Here is a 24,786-nt window from a genome sequence, read left to right as displayed (position 1 = left end):
GTTTGGTTGAGAGATGGCAAGGACCCAAGGATTATTCTCTCCTAAGATGGCAGGAAACATGGCACCCTTTTGTCTTTGCCGTTGGCAGGTGGCTCCATGGTGCTTTCGGGGATCAGCTGTTTCTTCCTCTGGTTGGGCAGCAGTGAGTCCATGATGGTAGGCGTGCTGTGTCTGTATAACGGATTGACCATTTCGGCCTGGAACTCTCTGGATGTGGTCACTGTGGAACTGTACCCCACAGACCGCAGGTATGTTGAAACAGGCCTCTAGCAAGAGGTGCACTGAGCTCCTTGGGACCCCTGAGAAGTCATAGAAAAATAAGCCAAACTGTCATTTCCCAAAGGATGTGAAAATCCCCCCCAAAAACATACCTGGTTTATGAGGTCATAGTTTTCACTCATACATTTTAAAAAGAAAATGTTAGGGAATGTAGTTGCTAGTAGGAATAAGTAATTGGGCACTGAAACTAGTGAAGGAATTTACTGGTGTCCATGACTTGGTTTGTTGGCTGACAGTATGAGTAGCCCATACTGAAGTCATGAGGGGAAGGGTTTGGACTACATTTTCAGCTCTTGGACCACATTTTCACTAGCTAATCAGTCCTGAGCGGACTCTTACTTTCCTTTCTAAGTGTCTGCATGAGCTCTGTATTAAGCAACCACAGAGAAGTCTCTACACCATATCTCTTGACCTTTCTGGGAAGGTCAAGGCCCAAATGTCTTGGGAAAGTCCAACACATTTCCAGTTATAACAACAACAACAACAACAACAACAACGATTGCTATTAGAAGAAAGTTATGCATCAGTCCCAATGTGGAGATAAAGACTTTGCATCTTATATCAGAGAATGGACAAAAAGTTAGAATTTGGGGGTCAAGCTGTAGCAGCTGAATAATTAAAATAATAAAAGCCCTGTTTTTCCATTTGACATGAGCAAAGACCAATGGCCTTTGCCCTCTTTTATTTTGTGTATACTTTGTCACCATGGAAACCCTCTGCTGAAGGATGGGGTCAGTATTTTCTGAACTTTGAAATGGAGGAGGGATTTTTTCTAAGACTATGCAGAAATATTTGGGATGAGGGGTGCCTGGGTGGTTCAGTGGGTTAAAGCCTCTGCCTTCGGCTCAGGTCATGATCTCAGGGTCCTGGGATCGAGCCCCACATCGGGCTCTCTGCTCAGCGGGGAGCCTGCTTCCTCCTCTCTCTCTCTGCCTGCCTCTCTGCCTACTTGTGATCTCTGTCTGTCAAATAAATAAATAAAATCTTAAAAAAAAAAAAAGAAATATTTGGGATGGGAATTTTCAATAACATCTATCTATCACTGAGCTTATAGGAATGTTATAGAAACTATATACCCATCTCCCACAGAACATCTCAAACTCTGACAGATGTGTGCTTATCAAATGTTCTACTAGGCCCTCAGTAACCTCCTGTTGAGTATTTAGGCTCTGAAAGGAACCATATCCTCCAAATACAGCATCTCTTTTATTCATTCAACAAACATTAATTCTCTTTTGTGAGCAAGCTCCTGGGGTAGATGTCACAGGCCTTGGGATGAGGGTGCTGACGAAAAGAAAGGAAGGAAGGAAGGAAGGAAGGAAGGAAAGAAAGAAAAGGAAAGGAAAAAAAGAAAAGGAAAGGAGGGATAGAGGGAAAGAAGGGAGAAAGAGAAAGGAAAGGAAAGATTAAGACTATGCAGTATCCAATGAGCATTATTTTATCAACCTTCTTCCTGCAAATAGGGCCCAGATGTGGATTAAACTATACACTTAAAATAAACCCCTTAAAGGGGGCACCTGGGTGGCTCAGTCGTTAAACGTCTGCCTTCAGATCAGGTCATGATCCCAGGGTTCTGGGATCGAACCCTGCATGGAACCCTGCATTGGGCTCCTTGCTTGGCGGGAAATAGGCTTCTCACTATGCCTGACTGTGGTCCCTCTCTCACTGTCTCTCTCTGTCAAAATCTTAAAAAAAAAATTTAATAAAATAAACCCCTTAATGTTAAAGCAAGGCTATGGCAAAGCCAGATACCTTTTTCTTATCCATGTAAGAGTTTTATACTCTTTTAGATGAATCAGCTGCTTATCCCTCTACCAGAATGGATGAAAGGATGAATATTCTTCTATGGCAAAATCTGACTTAAAAAACAAAAAACAACGATTTGGGCAGTTTCCTCCAACGAGAAACATGGGCATACTGTATTTCTGTTGTTAAAATTTGATACAATTCCAACGACAGAATTTGTTAGTAAAAACAGAAGTTGCTATTTGTGTTTGCTTGGGTCCTCTGAGAAGCAGAGGACTAACTAAACATGTACAGATTTTAGTAGGAGATATGGCTGTGTGAGAGAAAACAGGGATGGAGGAGAAGTCTGGGCATGCTACAGGGAAGCCTGGGCCCCAGGGACGGAGTGAGGAAGGACAGTAGGGGGGACTGCCCCCCACCTCCTCCGGCAGTCTCAGAAGGGTTTGGCAAGACTATGAGGGGATAGAGCACGGGGGCAAGGTGACAGCATCTGCTTCCAGCAAGTCCTGTGTGTCCCAGGAACCAGCCAGCAGTAGTACTCCTAACATGTTCAGTTATTGGAGCAGCAAAACGTGGGGATGAGTTCCTGAGCTCAGCAGCTGGGGCAGCGACTTGGATGTCCACAAGGTGTGTTTTTACTGCAGCCACAACTCTGCTGGTGGACGTTCTGCAACTCTTACACAGATGTGAGTAGATAACTTGCAGGAAGTCAGTTTCCTCGGTGATGGAGAGCTATCACCATCAAATGCTCCTCCAGAGCATTTCTGCCAGGGTGCTGGTGGGAGAGCCAGTCCTATCTCCTCTGTCATAGGTGATAACTTGCTCTCCCGTGTCTGCCATGCTCCTCTGGGCCACAGAAGGAGTCTCCATGGATCTCTGGCTTAGCTCTTAGAGGAAAACCCCAGTGGTGCTGAGTGCAGGCATCCTATGGCCTCTTCTCCCCATGAAAGCAGAAAAGAATACATCTCAACAGGAATTCTGACTAGAGACTGTGATATTTCATATCAGAACTTTAGCACTGCCAACTCCTTGCCCAGTTTCTGGAATCTCCTGATGATCAGAGTAAGACACTCTGATCCCAGGCCCTGAGCTAGTTTAAAAAAAAAAAAAAAAAAGTAACTTAGGGAGCCAGTTAACAGCCAGCTCCTATCAAAATCCCAATCAGGGGCACCAGGGTGGCTCAGTTGGTTGAGCATCCAACTCTTGATCTGAGCCAGGTCTTGATCTCAGGGTGGTGAGTTCAAGCCCCACATTGGGCTCCATGCTGATTTTTGTTAAAAACAAAAATCAAAAGTCCCAATCAAAATGATTCTATTTGGGGAACATAATGTAAGGTATAGTCTAAGCACTATGACAGTTGTAATCTACATTTGTCAAACACATTTTAGATTTTACTTTTTATGTTATGCCTTTGACTTTTTTTTTTTTTAAGATTTATTTATTTGATAGAGAGAGATCACGAGTAAGCAGAGAGGCAGGCAGAGAGAGAGGAGGAAGCAGGCTCCCCACTGAGCAGAGAGCCTGATGTGGGGCTCAATCCCAGGATCCTGAGATCATGACCTGAGCTGAAGGCAGAGGCTTAACCCACTGAGCCACCCAGGTGCCCCATGCCTTTGACTTTTACTGGGGGCTACATTTGCCTTTACTGTGAAAACCCCAAGGAGGACAGGATACCATGCATTACAGTGCACACTTCCCTCTGTGCAGAGGCTGCCCCCCAATATGCAGAGAGCTCTAGGGCCCCCTTCTGAGAAGTTGCTCTGTCCCTTCCTTTCATATCATAAAAATAGGTAATTCTTCACATTTCATTCTCTGTTATGCAGGGAGGAGGCCTGTCTCTGCTAAATCTGCATGGTCTGGCTATTTGCTTTGTTCCTTCTCATTCTGATTTACTGTCTTTTATTCCTATTATATTAATTTTTTTTTGTTTTTTTGTATGCTACCCTAAATTTTTTCCTAGAGAGGCAGGAAAGTTCAAGATTAAAATTATACATACTGAATAGCACTTTCCTGTGCTTAAAAAATGAAACCAAAAAAAGCTTTAAGTACTTTTTGTAAAGGAAAGCTCTGTTTTTCTATTCAAAGAATAATATTGCTCAATATTATACTTCTGGCCATGAGGTGTGGGGTTTTTTTTCTTAATTTTCTATAATTCACAGCAAACACCAGCTGAATGTCCTTCAATTTAACTCAGTTCTGACACTATGTACCTGGTGACAGCATCAGATACCACAGGTTAAGAGCTCAGTTCCCACAAGATTGTCCCCATTGCAGATGCGAAACACAAGTCAGGTTATCACCTGCACTCCTGACCCGCTGGCCATAAATTGGAGTTCTCATGACCCTTCCTTGAGTTTGATCATTTGGTTGACTCATAGAACTCAAGGGAATATTTATTTACATTTACCAACTTTTTATAAGAAGATACAGAAAGAGCCAGGAAGAGCCAGATGGAAGAGATGCAGAGGGGAAGTGTGAGGGGAGGGCGAGGAGGTTCCATGCTTCTCCAGCTGCAGGACCTCCCAGTACTTCCAGTGTGAACCAATCTGGAAGCTCAGCATCTTGTTCAAGATTTTTTTATAGTCCACCCAGCCATCCCTCTCACTCCTTTGCAGTTCCAACCCTCTAATCACTTGCTTCTTTTAGATCAGCCCCCTCCTGAGACTTTCTAGGCACCCCCCAAGTCACCTCATTAGCATAAACTCGGGCACCATGAGAAGGGTGCCTTATGAATAACTGAAGGCATGCTTCTCACTCACGTTTTAGGAGCTGGGAACCAGGACAGAGACCACATGTATTTCTTAGACCGTATCTTTCTACTGTGTCAATGTCACTATAATTCTTCCAGCCTCAAAAGCTCAGCATCAGAGTAAGCATAACATAATGATTGCCTGATGACATTTCAGCTTTTCTCCCAGGTTAGAAAAATCATGGACAGTAATGGCACCTGATAATTTGAGGCGCACAGAAGGACCCTCACAAACACACATTTTAGTAGAGTCCTTATAAGATGCAATTTGTTTATGGAGAAGTGAGAGAATCCATTTTTTGGATAAAGCTTGAGGAATATATTCTTTGATACTCTCTCACACCAAATATATGGTGTCTTTTTTCCAACACCAACCAATTCTCCAATTCTGACTCTACGTGGAGCTGGTATCAGATCCTGCAAGTTAAAGAGCTCAGTCACACAAAACTGCCCCTATTTCAGATGCACTCTGCAAATGGGGTACCCAGGAAACTCACACTTCTGCCCAGCCAACTACAGATTTGTGACTTTCCACAACCCCAAAGAGGTTGGATCGTGTTTACTAGACAAAGAAGTACCTAGGGTGAGGCATGGAAGAGTCCAAAGTGCATGAGCCTCTGTTCCCCTGCAGTTAGGGCATACCACCACCCGCCTTCCATGGGAGTGGACTCACCAGTCTGCAAGCCCTCCAGATTTATAGAGGTTTCATCATGTAGGCATGATCAATTAAACCCTTGGTCATTGATGACTGAATTTAATCTCCAGCACCTCTCCCCTCCCTAGAAGTTGGGGTTTGGGTGAGAGGTTGAAATTTTAACTCTCTCTTCGCATGGTGGGTTATTTCCAGAGACCAGCCCTTATCAAGAAGCTATCTAGGAGCCCCTCAAATTAAAGGAGAAATGATATGAATTTTTCTGTTATTATGCAGAAAAGCTGAGGTTTTAAAGACTGATACAACTCAGTCTTATCAGGGCAGAATTGCTGCTCAGGGAATTCTCAAAACATGTACCACTTGTTCAGAAGGTGGGAATCTAGCAATCTCAATGTTTCTCCCTATAGATGAGGTGTTGTTTCCTTTGGCTGCTTTCAAGATTTTTTTCTTGGTGTTGGCATGAATTTCTTTGGCTTATTATATTTGAGGTTTACTCAGCTTCTTAGATCTGTAGGTTTGTGTCTCTTGACAAATTTGCAAGGTTTTCAGCCATTACATATTTGAATATTTTTCTCTTCTTCTGTCTGAACCCGAGTGACATGAGTATTAGAACTTTTGTGATCGTCCCAAAGGTCCTTGATGCTTGGTTAATTTGTTTTTAGTCTATTTGCTATTTCTATTCTTGGAAACTTTCTATTATTCTCTTCCAGTTCACTAATTATTTCCACTGACTCCTCCATTCTGCTGTTGAACCCAATCACTAAGCTTTTTTCTATTTTTTCTATGTTTTCTATATTTTATGTGTTTCAAGTGTGTTCATGATTGCTTATTGAAACATTATTATCATGACTGCCTGAGAATCTTTGTCAGATAATGCTAACATCTCTGTTATCTCTGGGTTGGCCTCTCTTAATTGTTGTTTTCTCAGTCTATTTGATATCTTTCCAGTTGTTCTTAGAATGAGTGATAGTCATTTGAAAAGCTATTTTCCTGTTATTGTATGAGACCTTAAATCTCTTGTAAACCTTTAGTTTCTGGTCACCTGCCTGTGGAGAGAAAAGGGTGCACTGCTCTATTATTGCCAGTGGAGGTAGATGTCCAGTGTCCCACCTCTACTCACACTCTAGAGGCTGGGTAGCTTCATTATTGCTGGCCAGCAGTGGGAGTCCAGGCTCCCCTCATGATCATGATATGATGCAGGGAAAGAAGGAAGAAGAGAAGGAGCTCATTATTGGCCAGCAAGGGTGAAAGTCCCAGCTCCCTTCTTAGCCTTCTCTAATACCTCTTCAGTGACAATATGGAGTCACCTCATCACAGTTTTGTGAGGGTGGAAGTCAAGGCTCTCTCCTAGGCTTTTGCTGGTGGGTCTAGCAGTTGGGCTATAATTTTTCTTTTATTCATTTGGAGGAGAGAGATTATTATCTAAACATTTTCTGTCTGTCTTGTCTGCCCCATCCTGGTCCTTTGGCTAGAGAGAACAGGGTTTGTTGGGACTTTTTGAATAATCTGTAGTTGATGATATTTCCACATCAGTCCTGAGTCTGAGATCAATGCAGCAAAAGAAAATGCAGGCAACTCCCCACTCCCAAGGTCCGTAGCTCCTCTGCCTTTTTTCTGTCTTTCAGAGTCGTCTTATGTTTGCTTTTTAATATCTAGTATCTTTAACTATGCTTAGTAGGAATGCTCATGAAAGTATGATCGCTCCATCTCCGTATGAATTTTAATATTGTTCACTTACTTACTTCACCTTTTTTATTTCTTTTTTGAGTGCCTGTGATACAACCATGAATAAGCCATATGTGGTCATTACTCTCACAGAGCTTGTGACAAGTGAACATCAGGTACAATAGAATGACGTCAGTGTCATTGTGAGGGAAGTACATGGTGTTGTGAAGAGGGCTTCTTATAAGAACTGACATCTGACATCTGAACTGAGACTGGAAAAAAAGTAGATGATAGTTGGGCAAAGAGATGGAGAAGGAACATTTCAGTCAGACAACATACGAAATACTATCGGAAAACCTCTGGAGGTAAAAGAGTCAACAGAGGTAAGCAAGAAACAAATCAGGAAGGAGCTTGTAAATTGCATCATCCTAAGGGTGATGGGGAGCCTTGAAGTGTTTTAAGAAGAAGAGAGACAAGATTAGGCAAGGTCTGGTTTACTCTGGTGCCCAGAAAGGAGGCAGGAGGACTGGTTAGGATGCTGAAAATAGTAATGTGAACTAGAAAAATGTGGGTAGGAAAGGAGCAAAATCAACATTCAGCATGTTCACGATATTTAGAGATATAATGAACAAAACTTCATGGTAAGTTAGATGGTGGGATAAGGAAATAGATCATCAGAGATGATTCCAGTTTCTGCTTGTGCAGTTGAGGGGATGGTCATGGTCATTTTGAGACTGGGACACAGGAGGGAGAGAGACAGTTTGGGCTGGGGTCAGGAAGATAATGAGCTGCCATTGTGGATGTGTTGGGTTTTCATGTGAATGTAACATTGTCTGATAGGCATTTGGATAATTTTGTTTGGATGGCAGAAAGACACCTGAGCTGGGGATAGAGAGTTCATTCACTAATTCTTTAAACAGATGATTTTGGAATATGTATCATGTAGCAGGAATTATTCTGGTTCTCGAGGTAGAACAGTGAACAAAACAGACAGAAAACCCTGGCTTGATAGAGATTATATTCTACTTGGGAAAAGACAGTCAATAAATTGTTAAGTAAAGTAGATACATCAAATGGTCCTAAATGCTATAGAGAAAAATAAAGCTATGTATGGGCATAGAGGGCATCGGGGTCTGGGGAATTGTAATTGTTAACAGGATGGTCTAAGAATACGTAACTATAAAAGGCGACATTTGAGCAAAGATGCAGGAAGATACTTGGGAAGAGAACATTCCCGGCAGCAGCAACAGCGAGTGCAAACGTCCTAAACTGTAAGTGCAGACCAGTGGGAGGAAGGGCAAAGAAGCTTGTCACATTGGAGCAGCCTGAGCAAAGTGGACGGTAAGAGGCAATATGTCAGAGTAGACATGAAGGACTTCAAACTTCATGAAAATCCATGGGAGGGTTTGGGGCCAAGTAATGACATGATCTCATGTATGTTTAAAAGGAGAACTGGCTTTTGTGTTTGATATATGCCACAGACGTTGGGGCTCCTGGGTGGCTCTGTTGGTTAAGCAACTGCCTTTGGTTCAGGAGTCCCAGGATGGAGTCCCACTCAGCAGGGAGTCTGTTTCTCCCTCTTACCCTGCCCCCTTTCATGTTATCTGTCTGTCTGTCTGTCTGTCTGTCTCTCTCTCTCTCTCGTTGTCTCTCAAGTAAATAAGTAAAATCTAAAAAAATATATACTACAAAGGATCTGAGGTGGAATCGGAGAGTAATTAGGCATGTACTATAACAATTCTGGCAGGATACAGTAGTGCCAATGGACGTGGTAAGAATTGGTTAGATTCTACAAATAAGTTGAAGACCAACAGGCATTGCTGAAAGATTGGATGTGAGGTATGGGGGCTAGGTGGTGGGGGGAATACTCAGAATGATCTCAGGGGTTTTGACCAGGGCTACTGAAAGGCTGGGGGTGCCTTGGTTGAAATAGGGAAGACTGTGTAAGAAGGAAGATAAGGAGGAAGTATCAGGAGCTCAGTTTTGTTTCTATTAAGTCTGAGATGCTATGGAATATCCAAATGGAGATGTCAACTAGGCAGTTGCATGTATGAGACCAGAATTCAGAGAAAGGCCTGAGTGTAAGGTAAAAATTTGAGCCCTTTCAGGGTACAGATAAATTTTAAAGTCATGATGTCAGATGACTCCATCAAAGGACAGCATGTAGGTAGAGAAGAGAGGAGCTTTGAGGACTTAGGCCAGAGACACGGGAGAATTCAGAGGTCCAGCTGATGAGAAGTCACGAAGAAAGATTGAGAAGGAGCTAGGAGTGAGATAAAGAGAAAAGGCATAAGTTAGGTCCTGGGAGCCCAGTGAAGGAAGTAGTTCAGGAGGCAGTGATCAGGCGTGATAGATGCTGGTGATGGACCAAAAAGATAAGGGGAATTGATGACTCGAACTGGGGTTATGGCAGCAACCAAATTACCAGCATGATGGTAAAAATAGGGTCCTGCTTACTAGTATCACAGCAAAAGCCCAGTGGCCAGACTGCCATCCACACAACAAGTGATCCTGAGGGAGGCCCTGGATTGACCTACCTTGAGGTTTAGTGGACCTCTGCTCCCCAGACAGGGCTGAATCCACAGGTGGGAGAGAAATGGCCCCATGTGTAGAGTCAAGAGGACCTTTGGGACAGTCAGTGAGTGTACACATGTGCATGTTTGAAGACAAGCAGCCATCCATTTCTTCTTCTGCCTTCGTGTGACAACACTCTTCTGGCTCCTGGGCTCCTGGTGACAGTATGTGGACTATAGGATTAGAGAGGTCTGGTGGGTAGTGCAAGGCAAAGGAAACAGAAAACAGAGGCCTACAGAAGAATGTGTCTGAGAGGGCAAAGGGACACTTCTGGGGGTAAATCCGTCAAGGTAAGCGGATCCAGAGTCACCAGAGCAGGTAATAGTAGAGGCCACAGGATTAGTATACAGGCTAGAAGATAAGGAGGGGTTCAGCGGGCCGGAAATCAGGCCAGGAGAATAGATAACAAAAACTCCACCTGTCCACAGGTGATCAAGGAGGTAAGAAGGAGGAGGCATCATCGCCTTGCAAAAATGAGGCCTGACACCAAAGAAAGCCTGTCTAAGTTAGAATTCTCTGTACGCTCTATGCTTAGTACAATGGGACAATAATAGTGCAGCTGATTCTCACTCATGTTCATTGGACTGACTCTTGCCCAGGGCCAGAGCGAGCTCAGATACAGGCAGGGCATGCATGGGACTTGGAGGAGAGGAAGGTGCCTCTCTGTTCTCACACTCACCCTGGCTGACTACCTCCATCTGATCTTCTCTCTTCATCCCAACTCTGCACTGACAGCTGGGGATCCTTGCAGAGGCTGGCTTCCCAACAGCACCGAGCATCTACCACAGTGACTGGGGTTCAGTGGTCCATGCAGCATGCGTCTTCCTCCAACTCGATTCAGAAGTGTGACCTTGAAGGAGAGAGTAGTACTTGCAGATCTGCAGGGATCCCTGCTGGGAACTGGGAATGGTGGAAAAAGCAAACGGAGTTGAGTATGTGTCCATGAGGCTGGAAAGTCAGGACAGCTTTGAAAGCATGATAAGGGAAGAAATGGAGAGTGAAGCAAAATGATAGATCTTTGGAGTGTGAGGCATTACTGAATATACAAGTTGCTGTATAGTATTTTGACAGCTTCTAATCATCCCTACATGCATCAGCCCCTGTCCTGTGTCAAAAATAAGCAGGGATTCCATTATCTGTAATGGAAACAATGGGCAACTGATGAGAGATTCTTCTAGTAGATGGGAAATAGGGCAGCAGCACTGTGCTGGAGGTAGAACAGATTTTCCCAGCTTGCAGAAATCTGAAAGGGGGCCCCACCCACTGAACAGATTGGTCCAGAGGAGTTTCCTTTTTCTACCATTTCTCCACACCCAGGTGCTGCCACCATCTAAACTGTCTCAGTCCTCCTTGGACTGGGAGATGCCAATACCAGATCCTGTCCATTTATTGAGTTCAGTCAGGGCTGGTTGGAGTCCAGCCCCTGTATTCTAACTGAAAAAAAAGAATGGCTTTTCCCTCATCTCTGCGAATCTTCAAAGAGTAAGCAATATGCAATGACAAGTTGACCTGGATTTACCTAGGATTCGTTAACCCCATCCTTTTGCTCCCTTCTTTTCCTCCCCTCCTTGGTTAAGATTTTAGACCACCTGAAAATCCTAAACATAGCCACCTGATGTAAGAGATGCATGCACCGGGTCATTTGGGTTCTCAGTTCCGGCCTTCCTGTCATTCTGTGTCCGGGTGGTAACTTCCTGCTGCCACCCTGTGGGGGTGACAGAGCTCCACAGCTAACACTGCCTGTGTCCTTACAGCCCAGTGGCCGCTGTGACCCTTTCTCTGTGGAGCTTGGGGCAAGGAGCTCCCACCTTGTAAATGGTGAAACCCAAGCTGTCCCTGAGCCAGCAGGCCTGTGTCCTGGGTATTCGTCTAACAATGTGCTTCTGCCTTCCATGGCCACCAACCCCCCGCCTTTCTCCCCCTTTGCACATAGTTTCAGACATGACCTCAGAAAGCATTTGAGAGTCAAACTCTCATTGTTCCCACCTGCTACTCCCTGCTCATCCTGGGCAGCTGTTGCTGTCACCCAGTGCCGTGGGATGCTCCTTTTCATCCGTGAGTGAAACCAAAGCATCCTCCCAGAATTCTACCACCCGAAGACCCCTCCATGAGGACTGTGTGTGTTGAGACAGAGTAGTCCCCCATCTCCTCCACAGGCTCAGTCCTGAAGGTCTTTAATCCTGGATCTCATAGTGACTAGCTGTGTGACCTCAGGGAGACCACTCAGTAAAACTGTGCCTCATTGGTTTAAGATATAAAATGATGACATCCTATATCTGTGCTTATGAAAATGAAGACCTCATTTAATTTTTTTGAAGATTTTGAGATGAAATATTCTTTCAACTCTCTTGTCTAACTTTTCTATCATTTCTACCTTTATAGACCTTGTCATTGTATTATATATGTCTCCATTTTATGCGACCTGTGTCATTCTGGCCATTCAGGCAATGTCAGTCCCTTTTTGTCTCTGGCAGTGAAAAGCAGAGTGTGGGGGAGTGGGAAGTGGCCGTGTCTGTCACCCACCGCCTCTCTTCAAGGTGGTGTGTTACAATGGTGGCAAATTCTACCAAGTATGTGCAGACGGGCACAGAAATGGTCCTACAGCCTGTTCTTGACCCCAGGGAACTCCATCTCTCTGCCCTTGGGGACTAAACAAGCCGTCACAGGAAAGGGCTATGGGACCATCATGACTGACATGCGACAGCAGGATCATCAGCATTGGGGCTGGTCAGGCCTTTAAGTGTTTGGGTACAGGACCAGTGGGCTCTAGAACCTGAAGTCTCAGCCAAGGGTACCATTCCACCGGTTTGAGATTGCTGGGCTGGGAGGATGCTTGCTTATCCATGGTGCGACAAGGGCAGAACATTCTTTCCAGTCAACTGCGTATCAACCACTCCTATCACCAATGAAACATTGTCTCTGTGTGTATTAACAGACTTTCTCATGCAGATTTCTAAAATGATGTGTAAAGCCCTAAATAACTTTCTCTGGCCTGATAATTCCTGATTAACGTGTTTTAAATTCTAGAGTGTAGAACAACTTCTCTTTGTACTGAAGTGCTTTTAAAGCAAATTAGCACCAGGACATGTAATGATAGAATGGTAATGTGTGTGTTTGTTTAGTATATGTTTCCCACTAGAATGTGAGCTCCTTCAGGACAGGACTTCGTTTTCCGTATTTATTAGCATAGCTCTAGGTAAATGGGAGAAAGGGATGGCTTTTAAATTCTCCTGGTTATGGGCTACAATTTTTCCTCCTCATGTGGGATCTAGCACTGCACAGGTCCTCCCGCATCTAGGTAAGCTAGTTAGGCCTATTGTGAGTGAGAGGCATTCCTCTTGCCTTCCCTCTGGCTGCCCTCTGCACCCCTTTCAACTTCTGCCAGCCAGAGCCCGTGACCTTACGATGCTTCAGCCTTCGGCTCCCCCTTGGCCACACAGCACTGCCTACTGGAAACCCTCCTCCTCTTCACTTCACCTGCCTTCATCAGTAGTCAAGTGGAGGCCTGGCATGGCCAGAGAATAGCTTAGATCAGTCCTTTAGGCTTTCTGGAGCTTGGTTTCCTCATCTGAAAAATGGAGGTGAGTCAGGCTTGGTGCCAAGGATTTAGGTCATCTCATTTAGCCATATGTGATTGTCACTCCAAGTCTACAAGAGTAGGGAGCCTTACTCAATTTTCTAGAGAGGAAAATGAGGCACAGAGAGGGGAAGAAACTTGTCTGGGTCACCGAGGCTCCAACCCAGCTCTGTGACTCCTCAGTGCTGCTTGCAGCACAGACCTACCTACCCCTCTCCTAGCCGGTCTGCGTGGAGCTCTGGGAATTGGCTTCTAAGAAGCTCACCTGGTAACTGGGATATCCAGTCATGTCCACAAATGCTGGCCTTGGGTGAACTCCAAGTGGCTTCCCAGTGCTTGCTTTCATTCCATCATTATCTACTCTGGCCCAGGCGTTCAAGAACTTCCTACCTAGCCTCAACTGATACAAGGGAAGACACAAAGACTTCCATTATGGCCTGATGGTGAATATTTACATATCAACAACACAAGCAATGGGAAGACCCTTGGTGGGGTTGGGGATGGGAGCGGGGGTGGAGGGCTACTTTGGGCCCAGGGTTTGCTCTTGGCTCACACAGACACAAAAAAAGTCCTTCTCTGCCTGTATGGCAAGGCCTGCTTCCAGTGCTCTAGGCACCGTCTTCCCAGGTTCAGGAGGACACGTGAAGACCACACACATATACACATTACTTACTTGGATGAGACAAACTTTCTCTTTCTTTGATGCTCCAGAAAGTAATTGAATTCAGTTTTTTCTGACTTAAGAAGGTGAAGTTAAGAGTTCTATCCTCTGAACCAGCAAGAGAATAGACTGGAATCCATAAGTAAACATGGCCTGACAAAGGCCCATTAGGATGCCTTTTACAGAAATCTGCTTCTAGCCTATTTTGAAGATGTCAGGAAATTCCTTAGTTCCTTCCACAAGTAACTTCTGTGTCACTGTGCCTATCCTAAAGGGGCACCGATGAATGAATGGAAAGTCTCTCCAGTTCTGCCCTAAAGATTAGTCTGAATCCAGACAGGCGAACCCTGAGCTTGTATTAAGCCGGTTCTTAGTGGGCGAGCAGGAAGAAGGAACTCCTTCAGCAGGGAGAACCTCCATGGTTGTCCAGAGTTCAGCCTGCACAGCAGCTACATAAGAGTTGGAAGAGAGAGAAATGATTCAGGTTCCATGAGAAACGGATTGCCTCTGGGAGAAATGAGCTGTGAAAAGTAGTATAAATAAGAGAGGAGGAGCAGGGACAGGGAAGAAAAGAGATTGGATGAAGCCTTTGCCCTGGATTCTTCTCCTGGGGGTCCCACTCCCCCGTCTCCGACCCCAATCATATCATAAACATATTCCCTCACCTGTGTTACACTGCCTGATATTTCCTAATGAACACATCCAAGAGAATGAGGTCTCGAATGTGAAGGTGTTAGTTGTAATAGCATTTGTGTTCCCCCAGTTTGGAAAGCTCCTAACTATCCCAATGGTATGGTTATAGATATAATGGTTATATGCCACATCATTTCATTTTCAACAAAACATAAACAACATGGAATGGTTTTATTAATGATTGGGGGAAAAACAGAAGCAAACTGTATAAATCCCGTGATTTGTAAAAATAAGGGTATGACTGGAAGCATACTAAAGGGAATTCAGAAATGAAAACCATGTTTTTGGAGGAATAGAATGGATGTTTTGCTTTTGTAATTTCATTGAGCATATAATAGTAAATCCAGATCAATTAAAAAATGCCATTATCTCTGGAAGAATCCAGAGTCATCAGCCCTGGATACACCTTAGAGTCATGCAGCACCATGTTCTAATAACTATGCAGGTGATAGTATGCGCCCAGCTCTGAGCAGCCCTGGGTGAGACACTGGTCACACAGGGTCATGCACGCTAGTTCCGCCAGATTGCTCTTCTGACCCCACATTAAAACTGCTAAGGAAAGGGGCACCTGGGTGGCTCAGTTGTTAAGTGTCTGCTTTCGACTCAGGTTATAATCCCAGGGTCCTGGGATCGAGGTCCGCATTGGCTCCCTGCTTGGCCAGGAAGCCTGCTTCTCTCTTCTGCTCCCCCTGCTTGTGTTCCCTCTCTCGCTGTCTTTCTGTCAAATAGATATAATGTTAAGACCAAATAAAACAGCTGAGGGAGTGGGACACTTATTTGGGGGGAAGGCACGCCATTTGTTGTGTAAGAAGTCTTTGTAGGGGTGTCTAAGACAGACTGAGTGGGGTACCACGGAGCTAAGTTAGAGACATAGGAGGGTGTCTGGAGAGTCAGAGAACACCTTTGTGCACATTCCATCCTTCACCTGGTGAACTCCTCTTGCTCCTTCAAGGTGAATTCTCTTCTCATCCCTCCCCTCTGAGAAGTCTTCCCTCAGTGTCCCCACCCCACCCTGACATCACCTCTGATCCCTTGCACCCCTGTAGTACCCCGTGGCTGGCTGTACTACTGTCTTGAGCATGTTGTGTTATCATGATCTTTTTGTATCTATCGTAATGCAAAAGGGGACTTTGTCATATTAATTTTGGGCTCGCTGGTGCCTAATGTAGTATGTGGCACGTAAAGCTTAATGATCATTAAATGAATACACAGAAAAATGTATTAATTAGGACTATATTAAGGATGATTTTGCTTCTTAGGCAAATATTCAAGGGGTTTCTAGTGCTCTTCGCATCACAGTCCAGTAGCTCAGATGGATTCAGGGGTGAAATAGCTTTTTTAGATAAACCTGAGAAACGTGCCATCATTTGTAATGCTGTTTCCATGAGAAAAAATGAAATTCATTTTGTGCTTTCAAGAGCCAACTTCTGTATGAATCCCTAGGTCACAAGTTGCAGTAGTTCCTCCTTATCTGAGGTATCCGTCACGCAGTTTTGGTGACTCATGTCCCCCTCCGGTCTGGAAGCAGATGAGCCTCCCCCTGACACAGCATCAGAAGGTCAATGGTAGCATAATAGCACGTCCCAGCGCCTGCGTCACTCACCTCATGTCATCTCCTCATGTAGGCATTTCCCTGTCTTACGCCATCACAAGATGTGTGAGTGAGGACAGGGATGCCTGACTGGCTCAGTTGGGGGAAGCGTGGGACTCTTAATCTCAGGGTCAGCTTTGTGAGTTCAGGCCCCACACTGGGTGTAGAGATTACTTAAATTCTTTAAAAAAAAAAGAAGAAGAAGAAGAGTGAGCTCAGTATAATATTTTGAGAGAGAGATGACACTCACCTAACTTTTATTATACTATATTATTATAATTGTTCTAGTTTATTGTTAGTTATTGTAATGTTAATCTGACTGAGCCTAAATTTAGAAAGTAAACTTTATCAAAGCTACACATATATAGGAAAAACATGTATATATAGGGTTCGGGACTATCTCTAGTTTCAGGCGTCACTGGGGGTGTTGGAACATCTCCCCTGCAGATGAGACTACAATATTGCCAATTTAAGAACTGCCTATACCTCCCAAAACTCTCCTTGCTGAGTCCTTAGTATTTCTACCAATGAAAATACAAATGAAAACAAGAAGTTTTCAACTTCTACTAATGATCTAAGTTAAATGTTAACTAAGGAAAATGTTACTTCTAAAAGTTTAAGCAAAGGGAATGTTTCCATTTTATCCCTTAAAAGGTAAATTCCATGAGCTGAGTCTGGATCTCCCCCATTTCAGGCCTTCTCAAAATGAGCATCTAATTTATTTTCTTGATTTCAGCAGTCAATGGGACAGATCCTTCAGCTAGTGTTGGAAACCATGGCTCCCAGTGGCATGGCGCCCATCATGTGCCGCGTGGCCTACAAGCTACTATTATTCAGCATCCCTTGCTCTTCCCAGGAGCCCCATAAAACCCACAGCTGACCTACACTGAAGTCAAAAAAGTGAAATTTAAGAAAGAGGCCAAATGTGAGGGCAAAACTTTCCTCACTCTATCCAGGATGGTGCCAGCGATTTCCTTTTCCCAGCCTCTAATCCAAGCTAAAAATGATATAAATGAACTGGAACCCACTCCAGTGGGAAGGCCCTGGATAAGACCACAGTCAGTCCAGCCTCAGGAGGGATGCTCTGGTGGCCACACCCCCAGCAGCAGAGTGAGCAGCTCTCTGCACTAGTCCTGGGTTCTCACACAGAGGGGATTAGTGGTACAGGACAAGGCCACCAGGATGAAATGTGGGACAGGGCTGCGGGAGTCCCAGGGTACTGTTTGGGGAAAGAATTTCCATGTAAAAGAGTTAAGTAGGTTGACCAACAATTGAAAACAAAGGATTCTGGCTGGAGAGGTAGGGGAACAAGGGATGGAGTTCACAGAAAGATCACAGATCAGTTCATTCTTTCTCCTTGATACTTGTTGGTTAAGAGAAGGCATGGAATATCTTCGGTCTGAAAAAAAATTCAGTAGCTTGTCCTGCTGTTGAGAAGTCAGCAAGTCAAATACTGAGCTCTGCAAACTCTGAGCTCCTCACCCTCAAAGGACTTAATGAGCATGGGGTGACTTGTAGTTCGTGTGTCTCTAGAAGTTCATGGCTTTCTGTTAAGTAAGAGCAAGGGAATAAATGAACTCAAAGTTTATTTACTTTATAAACAGACAACCAGCAAGGGAGAGCTACTTTGAGAATGATTTTGGTAACACAGCTGTGTGTCTGATGCATGGGAAACTGTACCCAGCAGCTCACAAATATTTGAAGAAATAATTTATTTATCCAAGGAAAAGATGGTCACATTTTCTCGAATGCCAATTCTAACTTAAGGGGGCTATATGCTTTGTATCCATACCAGATTTTCATGTAAGGAACTGCCTCCACTTGGTAAATGAAGATGGAGAGTCATAGAATATAAAGATTTGATCGTTTGGGGTTTTTTTTTAAGCTTCAGATACCAGATGCTCCCAATACGTGTCTCTTCAGTGCTGTCCAGAAATCTCAGAAAGTTGTTCATACCATAAGAAGACAGCCACATGTGTTTTATACACTGCTCAGAGTTATGGCTTGGGAAAATACAGTTATTTTAACCCAGCTGTAAACTCTACTTGGGTCATTCTGAAGTTTCAGCACCAAGAGACTTCTTCCTATGGAAGAATGTTTTCCTCTTATCAGCACCGTACACACTAGCCATTTTCCCCACACTATACAGTTTATCTTACTACCAGAAGATGTATTTGGTAATTTATGAGCCTAGAAACTAGAAACTGAAATGTGGTTTAAAAAAAGCAAAGGAGGTCAATGTGAAAGGCTACCTACTATAGGACTCCAACCATCTGACATTCTGGAAAAGGCAGAATTAGAGACAGTAAAAATATCAGTGGTGGCTGGAGTTACTGGGGAAAAAGGAGGAATAAATAGGGGGAGCCCAGGGGATTTTAGGGCACTGAAACTATAGCTCTTATGATACTGTAACGGTAGATACATGGAATTATACATTTATCAAAGCCCAAAGAATACAAAACACAGAATGAACCCTGATGTAAACTATGGGCTTGAGTTAATAACAATGTACTAATCCTGGTTCATCAATCGTAAACCCCTGTACCACACTGAGATGTTAAAAATAAAGATGCAGGGTGAAGGGGTATATGGGAACTCTCTTTGCTTTTCACTCAGTTTTTTCAAAAACCTAAAACTACCTGAAAAAAGTGTTAATGAACAAACCGAGTTCAGCCTCATGGCCTGTCCGTGAGGTGGGGAAGGTGGTGGAGGATGACGTCATTCTCCTGAAGGCTTCCCCGGCCCGAGCATGTAGCCTCCAGCAATTTCATTTGAAAATAACTCTCAGTATATTAAATCTTACCTTGCTAGTGGTCGTTGCTATTACTATCTCTTCATTTAAAAACAAAACGAAAAGAAGAAGCTTATCAAATTAGCTTACACTCTTCTCCAGAAGTTCCTGTTTTTCTGTCAGAGATTGTGTTACACCCCTTCCACATTCCACACAGTTGGTAATTTCGCCATACAGCCGAGATCTGCTTACTCTACCTTCTAGGTGTCTTGGCCAGAAAGAAAGTTGGCGCTTGCTACCTCCTTTTAGGTCTGTTCTGACCAGTCACTGGCCCTGGGCAAAATCACAGGCTGAGTTCTATAGGAACTCAGCGTAATCCTCTCTGTGGTATGGGAAGGGGGAGACGGGTGGATAATAACCACAATGAATATCTGTCCTCTGTAGAAAATGGCATTAGGAACAGCTCAGATAGTGATGAGTAGTTGTGACTTGTCGAAGGAAACCCAACACTTACCCATTTTCGAATCAAAAGAAGAGGTGTACTAGACACTGCATTTTATAGCATATAAAATGCACTTCCCTCTGGAGGGGAAAAAATGTGTCCAACAATGATCTTGTGTTCAATTTGCCTCGAACACACAGATATATCCAGTGACAGACAGGAAAGTGAACTGACATAGAGACCAAGGAAATTTATATTATGTCATGATGTCCGTAGTCTCAGTACCCTCATGAACAAAATTAAGTTCCCTACCTACAAGTGCAGAGTAGAATCATGATCAAATGCCAGCGGAAGGAGCAAGATCTTCTCTACTCTAGGCTGACAATCTGATTCTCCCCTATAATATTTTCCTGGACATGATTTTCTACACAGAACTCTGATGAGAATGTTAGGAGTGCTGTTAGCTCACGGTGGGCCACCAAGTTCAGAGTTCAGTGTCTGCCTGCCACCAAAACACGTGTGAAGACAGCATGATAATTCACCTCTATGGCGCCCAAAAGATGAGGAATACAAGCCAGTCATCTCCTGATTTTCTCTGAAAATTCCATGACTTTAGCTACTTAGAACCTTACATGTTAATGAAGCTCTAAGGAAGGAGGGAGGGGGGAAAAAATGAAAGAAATATATGATCCTGTATTCTAATTTACCTCTGGAAGAGAGAAGAGACTTTTCGCCCTGGAATGTTCTTCCTTTCTGTTCACGATAAAGTGGAACGTCTGGGCAGAATAATAAAAAAATAAAAGAAAAGAAAAAAAAGAATCAGTTGAGTTGAGGAGAAAATCAACAGAGGGTGAGGAGAAAATCAACAGAGGGCTGAAGGGACAGTACCAACAGCTGAGGTTCTCTACCTCCAGACAGGCTAGCACACATTTCATTGCTTGCCTTAATGTGACACAAAACTCTTCAAGAAGGCGATCCTTGGAAAATACCGCCTAGGACATTTGTGTCGAAGGTTGCATCTGGGAAGTTGCTTTGTCAACCCTGTCTTGTGTCTCTTCCTCTTGCAGGGCGACAGGCTTTGGCTTCTTGAATGCCCTGTGCAAAGCAGCGGCCGTCCTTGGAAACTTAATATTCGGCTCCCTGGTCAGCTTCACCAAATCGATCCCCATCCTGCTGGCCTCCACTGTGCTGGTGTGTGGAGGACTGGTGGGCCTGCGCCTGCCGGACACACGAACCCAGGTCCTGATGTAATGGGGAACAAGCCATCTGTATACTGCATCTCTTTCTCCCGCCCTGTGTCGACCCTCCGGACTGATTCAAGGCTTCAGATTTTTTCAGATCTCAAAAGGTGGTAAAAAGATCAGAACACTAACTCTTACTGTGACTGAAATGTAGATGCGTACCGTCCTGCCCCTTAGATGTGAGTTTGCGGTGTTTTTCATGCCTTGTTACCTTTCCTAACTGGGATGCTCCCAGCTCGCAAGAATCAGTCCGTGGAAGCATTTTTTTAAGTGTCCTCGTCAGCCAGGCCTCCCTGAGATTCTGCTCACTAAAGGCTGAGGAGCCTGGGCTGCTGTAAGAAATAGATCCTGCTTCTGATTTCACATTCACGGGAAATGTAAGTTGGCATATTATTGCATTTGTGCTGAGGAGAGGGATTCTTTTTTTTTTTTTTCAAACAGAGTGATATTTCCTGTTTACTTAGAAAAGGACACCCAGCAATTCTTGCTGTTACAGCAGGGCCTTTCAAAGAAAACCATGTGGCACCACACGGAGCTGGGTGGAGCTCTTTGAGGCCTGACAGGGAAGGTGGCTCTGCTAAAAGGAGAGAGAGAGGCTGTCCCATGAGCAGCAAAGATCTGAGTGAACGACAGAAGCCGGATTTCAGCCCCGTTCCAGTCCTGAGAAATCTGAGGAGGGAGTCGGGGTAGAGTCTGTGATTGTGACCTATGAGCCAGGATGTTAGAAGATCGGAGACAGATCTTCTGCCTCTGTTCACCACGTACCCTACCACCACCCTCCCCCTGTCATCTCCTCCCCGCCCTCACCCCAGCTGCCCTTGATCTTGCCAGGGAGCAGATTCCAAGAGAGAAAGCCACTTTCTGAGCCCTGGGTCTGCCTGCCTGACTCTGCCTTTCATCCAAACTGTGTTCAGTCTAGAGATGGTCAGTCATCTCTGTTGTAAATTGCCCATGAGGAAGAAAGTCCCCCCCAGAACCATTTGGAAATGCAAAATGCTACCTTGAGGGTACCACCCTTCGGTGCCCATGCCCTTGACACTGGGCTTCCTAGCTGGCAGTGCTGAAGTGGGTCTTCTCCTCTCGTTTCCACTGGTCTGTGCATTCCCCCTTGTCTGGCTCTTTGCAGAATCCCAGCCTGCTTAGTCCGACCAAGGGGCCTTTTGGCAGACAAGGGCAGCGTCTCCTGGTGGTTTGGGGCTGCTTGCTTTACCTCTGGAATCTGCCTGGGCCTGGAAGACAGAGGCCAGCAGGACATTCCCATGGGCTGTCAGCTATGTGACCTTCTCACCCCGTGGGTCCTGCCCCTCTTCCAGGTTCATCCCTTTTACTCATCTTCTTTGAAATCTGAAGCCTCTTTATAGACTTGCAGCAGTGACCAGCAGCCAGGAATAAATCCCATATTAAAACAATAATCTTTTTTTTTTTTTAAACTCTGTGTTATCAAAGGGTTATCCTTATTACTTATTATAGCCTTTCCAGCAAGCCACAGCCCTGAGGCCCCTGGAAGGGAGAGCCTTTGTTTCCAATAGCCATTCCCTCCAAAGCCCCTTCCTAAGCCTGAAGGCCCCCTTCCTCCCTCTCACCTTCCTAATGGTGCTCCTGGAGCTACAGAGTGCAGAGTTCCGACTCTGTGAAATGTTTCTTCCATTAACGTAGCCATGGATCGACTACCCCCCTTGAAGTCATTCAGGTCTGTAAAGGGGACAGCGTGGTGTGGGATGCTGGCAGGAGGAGGGTGGTTCCCTAGGGAGGCCGGCTCAGGGCCAGAACAGCAGCAAAACGCCAACCCCAAACCGCAAAGGTGGCAGGAAGAGGGAGAATCAGTCAAAACTCAAAGAGATCTCTTAGCCAGATGCCAGCAAATCAGGGAAGGAAATGGAACCGACTCTCACTTCTGCCTCTGCCTCTGTAATATTACTGGAGGACAAACCTAGCATTCACACAGCCCAGGAAGGTACCCTGTATATTGTCTGTCCACATGGATTCATTTCCCTACCTACCCACCCCTTGGTTCATCGTCTTTAAAAAGGCACATGTAGGAACCCGAGCAGGTCATTTTAGCTGAACACAGCATGTACAGTAACCACTACCAAAGTAAGATGTGTATGTTCACCCAGCCCATTCAGAAGCAAGAGAAATGTGTGTGGATATCGCTGTCTCTAGTCTTCTTAACTTTCTGGAAGTCAAGGTAGTCCAGTAAGCGAAGTTCACGATCATAAATGTCTCACATGTCCGTCGTAGCTCTAAATGTGTAGGAAATCTCCTGAGCTGCTGAGCATAGCAGATGCGGAGTTTTATTGGAACACTGATTGGGTCAGAATGGGAAAAACGAGCCAAACCCCACGTCGTGAGACCTGACACCATGCATCCCCTTCAGAAGGGCCTTTCTGGGCCTTCCCGTCACCTGATCCAAACCTCCCAGGTGGCCCAAGAGGGATCTATTCTAATCTCCTGGACAGTCTGTGGTCACAAACCTTCTTGGTCACCACCTTTTCCACCTTCCACACAGTTTTCTCTGCCTCCTTTTCATTGTTCCTGTTGCCTTGATTTTCTCTGAGAGAGTTCAAGTTGTTCCCAAAGTATGTGGTCGGGCCTGTCTGGCTTGTTGTGGGGTTAGCTGGATTAAGATAGAGCCATGCGATTGATTACACAGGAACTCAGCTCTATCCAGGGAGCAGCCCACTGGCGCCGGGACCAGTGACCAGCATCTCGTTTCACCCACAAAAGGAGGAAAATGAGAGTATGTGCCAAAAGGGAAGCCTAGGAAACCATTCCGCTTGCTCCTGTATTTCTGACTCCTGTTCTGGTGAAAATGTCCTGCTAGCTCTTTGGAATGGATTCAGAATGCCAAACACTGGCCGGGGATCACCTTAACACTCAGAGTAGTGACCCTGGGAGAGAAGATAGTGGATCCTAGCTACCTCTATCCTGAACATTACCTCCTCTCAGTGCTGGTTTGACAGTTATCATTGTCCGTTCAGGAAAGGGACTCACCCCATCACATGTACAGGTCTAGAAGACTGTCTGGTCACCATGCTATCACAAAGGCTTTGGCCTGTAGCTGTCCCGACTCCTTCCTCCTTTTTGTTCTTGAAACAGGAAGATGCAGGGCTGCAAAAACAGGTTTGGATGGATACCACCTAAGTTGACAAATGTACCTCTGCTTCAGATCTCACCAAATCAGACTTCAGGTGTGTGCCGAAACCTGCTTTGCGGCTTCTCTGGATGTCTTTAGATATCATGGGAGAGGTGGGGAAAGAATGTAGTGTCAGCGAGAGAGTCCAAGATATTGCTGAGAAGGTTCCAGTGAAGGGCACACTGGAGACTTTCTAAATGCTGGGATCATTTCAGAGTCATTTCGTGGGAATACCTTTTGATTCCCTCTGCCAACCAAAATAGAATATGATGGTCTCCAGTTTTTTCTATTGAATATCAAAGTGAACTTTATCTCTTTTTCATCTGTTCATGCACTAAAGGCTCTGAAGTCGGCAATGTCTGAATTGGGCTTTTCCCTGGTATCGTAGAAAGACAAGTGATTGGTTGTCTTTGGAAAGACAAGTGATTGGTTGAAGGTGCATACTGGCTGTACATTTAGTTTTCCTTTAACCCCCATGTCATGCTGCACTTAGTCTAGTGACCAGACCTATAGAAACACAAGTTACGTGGCAAAGACAGAAAGAAATCTATACCATAGTGCACTCTGAAATGAACTATCCATTTCTTTTCTTTTCTTTTTTTTTTTTTATTTATTTGACAGAGAGAAATCACAACTAGGCAGAGAGGCAAGCAGAGAGAGAGGAGGAAGCAGGCTCCCTGCGGAGCAGAGAGCTCGATGTGGGGCTTGATCCCAGGATCCTGGGATCATGACCTGAGCTGAAGGCAGAGGCCTTAACCCACTGAGCCACCCAGGCGCCCCGAACTATCCATTTCTTATGGTTTTCGGTTTCTGCCAAACAATGTATGTTTTGAGGAAAGTTTTCCTCACAATCTGTATGATGGAGACAAAATTATCAGTGTCTCCTAGACATATGTGTCCCTTTATTGTTCCAGGTATGGAGTGCCAGTTCTCCGTGTAATGTTCTCTTGCTCCAAATGTTGACCATTCCTCCTATCAGCAGCATTGCATCAACCAGACACACCATTGCCAGAACTTTCTTGGCTCTTTCTCCAACCATACCTAGATTT

The 24,786-nt window shown here is 44.8% G+C and overlaps 1 protein-coding gene across 1 annotated transcript in view; it reads left to right on the top strand.

The window, feature by feature from the left end:
• Nucleotides 1-24,391, top strand: part of SV2C (synaptic vesicle glycoprotein 2C) — a 211,091-nt gene extending 186,700 nt beyond the window's left edge. Inside the window, exons 12-13 of the mRNA XM_046001090.1 lie at nt 89-248; nt 20,428-24,391. Coding sequence (XP_045857046.1) covers nt 89-248; nt 20,428-20,611 — 344 coding nt within the window. The 3' untranslated portion in view covers nt 20,612-24,391. The remainder of the gene's footprint in view (nt 1-88; nt 249-20,427) is intronic.
• The last annotated feature ends 395 nt before the right edge of the window (nt 24,392-24,786 follow it).

Source organism: Meles meles, chromosome 3 (genome assembly GCF_922984935.1).
Source record: "Meles meles chromosome 3, mMelMel3.1 paternal haplotype, whole genome shotgun sequence".
NCBI lineage: Eukaryota > Metazoa > Chordata > Mammalia > Carnivora > Mustelidae > Meles > Meles meles.
The sequence above is the reverse complement of the archived record's forward strand: the minus strand, read 5'-3'. Positions and strand labels throughout refer to the sequence as shown.